The sequence below is a fragment of the Pteropus vampyrus genome, unplaced genomic scaffold (genome assembly GCF_000151845.1).
Source record: "Pteropus vampyrus isolate Shadow unplaced genomic scaffold, Pvam_2.0 Scaffold237, whole genome shotgun sequence".
NCBI classification, from domain to species: domain Eukaryota; kingdom Metazoa; phylum Chordata; class Mammalia; order Chiroptera; family Pteropodidae; genus Pteropus; species Pteropus vampyrus.
Genome location: NW_011889018.1, coordinates 792894 through 795205, shown reverse-complemented (window position 1 = coordinate 795205; position 2312 = coordinate 792894). Strand labels below are relative to the sequence as shown.

General features: G+C 65.1%; 1 protein-coding gene across 1 annotated transcript in view; it reads left to right on the top strand.

The window, feature by feature from the left end:
* The window catches only part of TARBP1 (TAR (HIV-1) RNA binding protein 1), a gene marked incomplete at both ends in the record, with an annotated part of 60335 nt that overhangs the window by 44719 nt on the left and 13304 nt on the right, over positions 1–2312 (top strand). The window contains 2 exons of the mRNA XM_023519777.1: positions 588–739; positions 961–1133. Coding sequence (XP_023375545.1) covers positions 588–739; positions 961–1133 — 325 coding nt within the window. The remainder of the gene's footprint in view (positions 1–587; positions 740–960; positions 1134–2312) is intronic.

The window sequence follows — 2312 nt, the reverse complement described above, 5'->3', positions numbered from 1 at the left end:
CGCAGTGCCGCGGCCTCCGCCAGCAGCGTGGACGTGGGGCGCCTATGGGCTCCGCCTGTCGCATTACAAGGCTGCAGTCGGGATTCGGGGCGTCTCGATCCAGGTCGGAGCCTTCTCGTTCGCCTCAGGGAGTCTGGGAAATGAAATCGGCCACTTGAGCCTCCTGCAGACCCGTAGGGTGGGAGAGGTCCCTAAACTCGGGGTGGGGGACCCGGACATGCCCCGCACCCTTTTCTTCCTGGGTTCGAAGCACGTGACCTGTTTTCTAAAGGAAGTAAAACTCATCCCCGAGGAGCCGCGTGTTCTCGGTGGCAAGTGTCCCCGGGTGTCCCCCCCCCCCAGTTGTCTTCTAGGTCCTGCCGCCACCCTGAGCCCGGCCCCGCCCTTTCGAGTCAGCCCTCGCCGCCGCCTCCTCCCCCCGCCATCCAGGTGCTGACAGCGCCCTTGTCCCCCGTCTGTGGCCCACTTTCCTGGCTCCCGGCCCTCTGTCCCCTCCTTCCCGCGCCCTTTCCCGGCTTCCCGTCCGTCCAGCTGTTAGGCGTGAGCGCGTCTGAAGCTGCCCTCCCGTCCCCCCTCCTGTTTCGTAGTCCGTTTTATCACTGTCTCTGGCGAACGACTCACTGATGCGTTTGCTTCAGACGTCGCCCCCCCAAGTGCTGAATCGGAGCGTGGCCGACTCCAGCCAGGTGTGGCCGGCACGGCCTCCCGGAGCGGAGCAGAGCCCGTCGGCCGCGGTGTGGTCTGTGGCCGTAGGGCCGCATTCGCGCTCATCGTCGGGTCCTTCGCACAAAGCGTGCCGGCCCCTGCTCTAGACTCTCGAATCTAAGTCACGCAGACTCGGGCGTCCGACAGCAAACGCCCTGCTTCCCCCGACACTCGGCGCTGCCATCGCGGACGGCGCCTCTGACTACGCGGCCGCACAAACCGGACCTCGACGCCCCCCGTCCGCTCCGCGAGCAGGTCCTGCCGCGTCCACCGCCCGCGTGTCTCCGCGTTGCCCGTCTTCGGCCTCTCCCGTCACGTCTCGGTCCCGGCCACTGTCGCCAGCGCGGTGCTCCCCTCCCGGGCCACCGACAGCCGTTTCAGTCTGTCCCAGCCCCGAAGCCGGCGCGGGTTTCTCAAGCGAGAATGCGGTCAGGATCCGCACTCGCTTAAACCGTCGCTGGGGATGAGGACCAGAGTCTCCAGCGAGGCCCGCGGGTTTCTGCGCCTTCGGGCACATCCCGCCCTGTGCTGTCCCCGCCGCCCCCCGCAGTGTCCTGCTGCTAGAACTGAAACCCGGAGCGTGAACAGCGTCCTGCTGTTTTCGCAGTTTGCCGGGGCTGGGACTCCACGCGGCTCCTTCACTCACGTGTGTCACCTCGGCTGCAGTCGTGGGGACGGTGGGGCTGCTAAGGGTCCAGGAATGGGCATTGGGGACGACACGTCCTGATGAACGGGCACTTGCCCGGTCTCTGTCTGCGTCCTGCTTGCTAGTGGCTCCCTGACCAAAGCAGAGGGTGTGACCAAGGCTCCGCGGTGGGCGGGGCCTGCCAGCGCACGGTCACTGCGACCTCGTCTGACCTCTCGGGCACTGCACACCTGTGCCTCGTCCTCTGCGTCCACATCACTGCCACTGTCCCGTCTCAGGTGGCGTGTCATTCATGTCTTTTGAAGGCAGTGTCCTCCCCGACGGTTTGGATCCCCTGTGGGGTTGTGCGGCACATCAGCTGCCCTTGTTCTACTTGGAATTTCCATTTACTGCCCGGTTGGTTCTCTGTTCCCTCCCCACGAGACGCCACGCAGCGGGAGCCGAGTCGGCCGGCGCAGTGCCTGGCACGTGGAGGACGTTTGGTAGCTGCTGTCGGACAGTTACAGTCCGATTGGCCTTTGGAGGGTCCCCCTGAACTCTGCCTGGTCCTCGGAGGGCCCCATGAACTCTGTCTGGACCTTTCCTGTCCACCAGCACCCGTCAGCTGCTTATCAGAAACAGCGTCCGGTTGAACACTCTTACGTAGCTTTTCATCGAGGCCTTTTAAAGTCCTCTCCGAGATGCCGCGTCACGTTCGGGCCCTCTGTCCGCCACTCCTCTGCCGCGCTGCTGCCCTCGCCGCCACGGGCCTCTCTCCTTGCTCTCCCCTCGCTCCTGCCCCGCGCCCTCCCCTTCTCTGCATCGTAGCCCTTCCCCCGTGCAGGCCTCCCGTCACCTGTCACCCCGTCACCCGTCACCAGAGGGCACCACTTCCTTCACAGTGAAATGAGCACCCTGTGGTCTGCTGGCCGTCCTGTGTGTGGGCTTTGGCCCTAGGAAGTTACTCTTACCTTTTAACCGC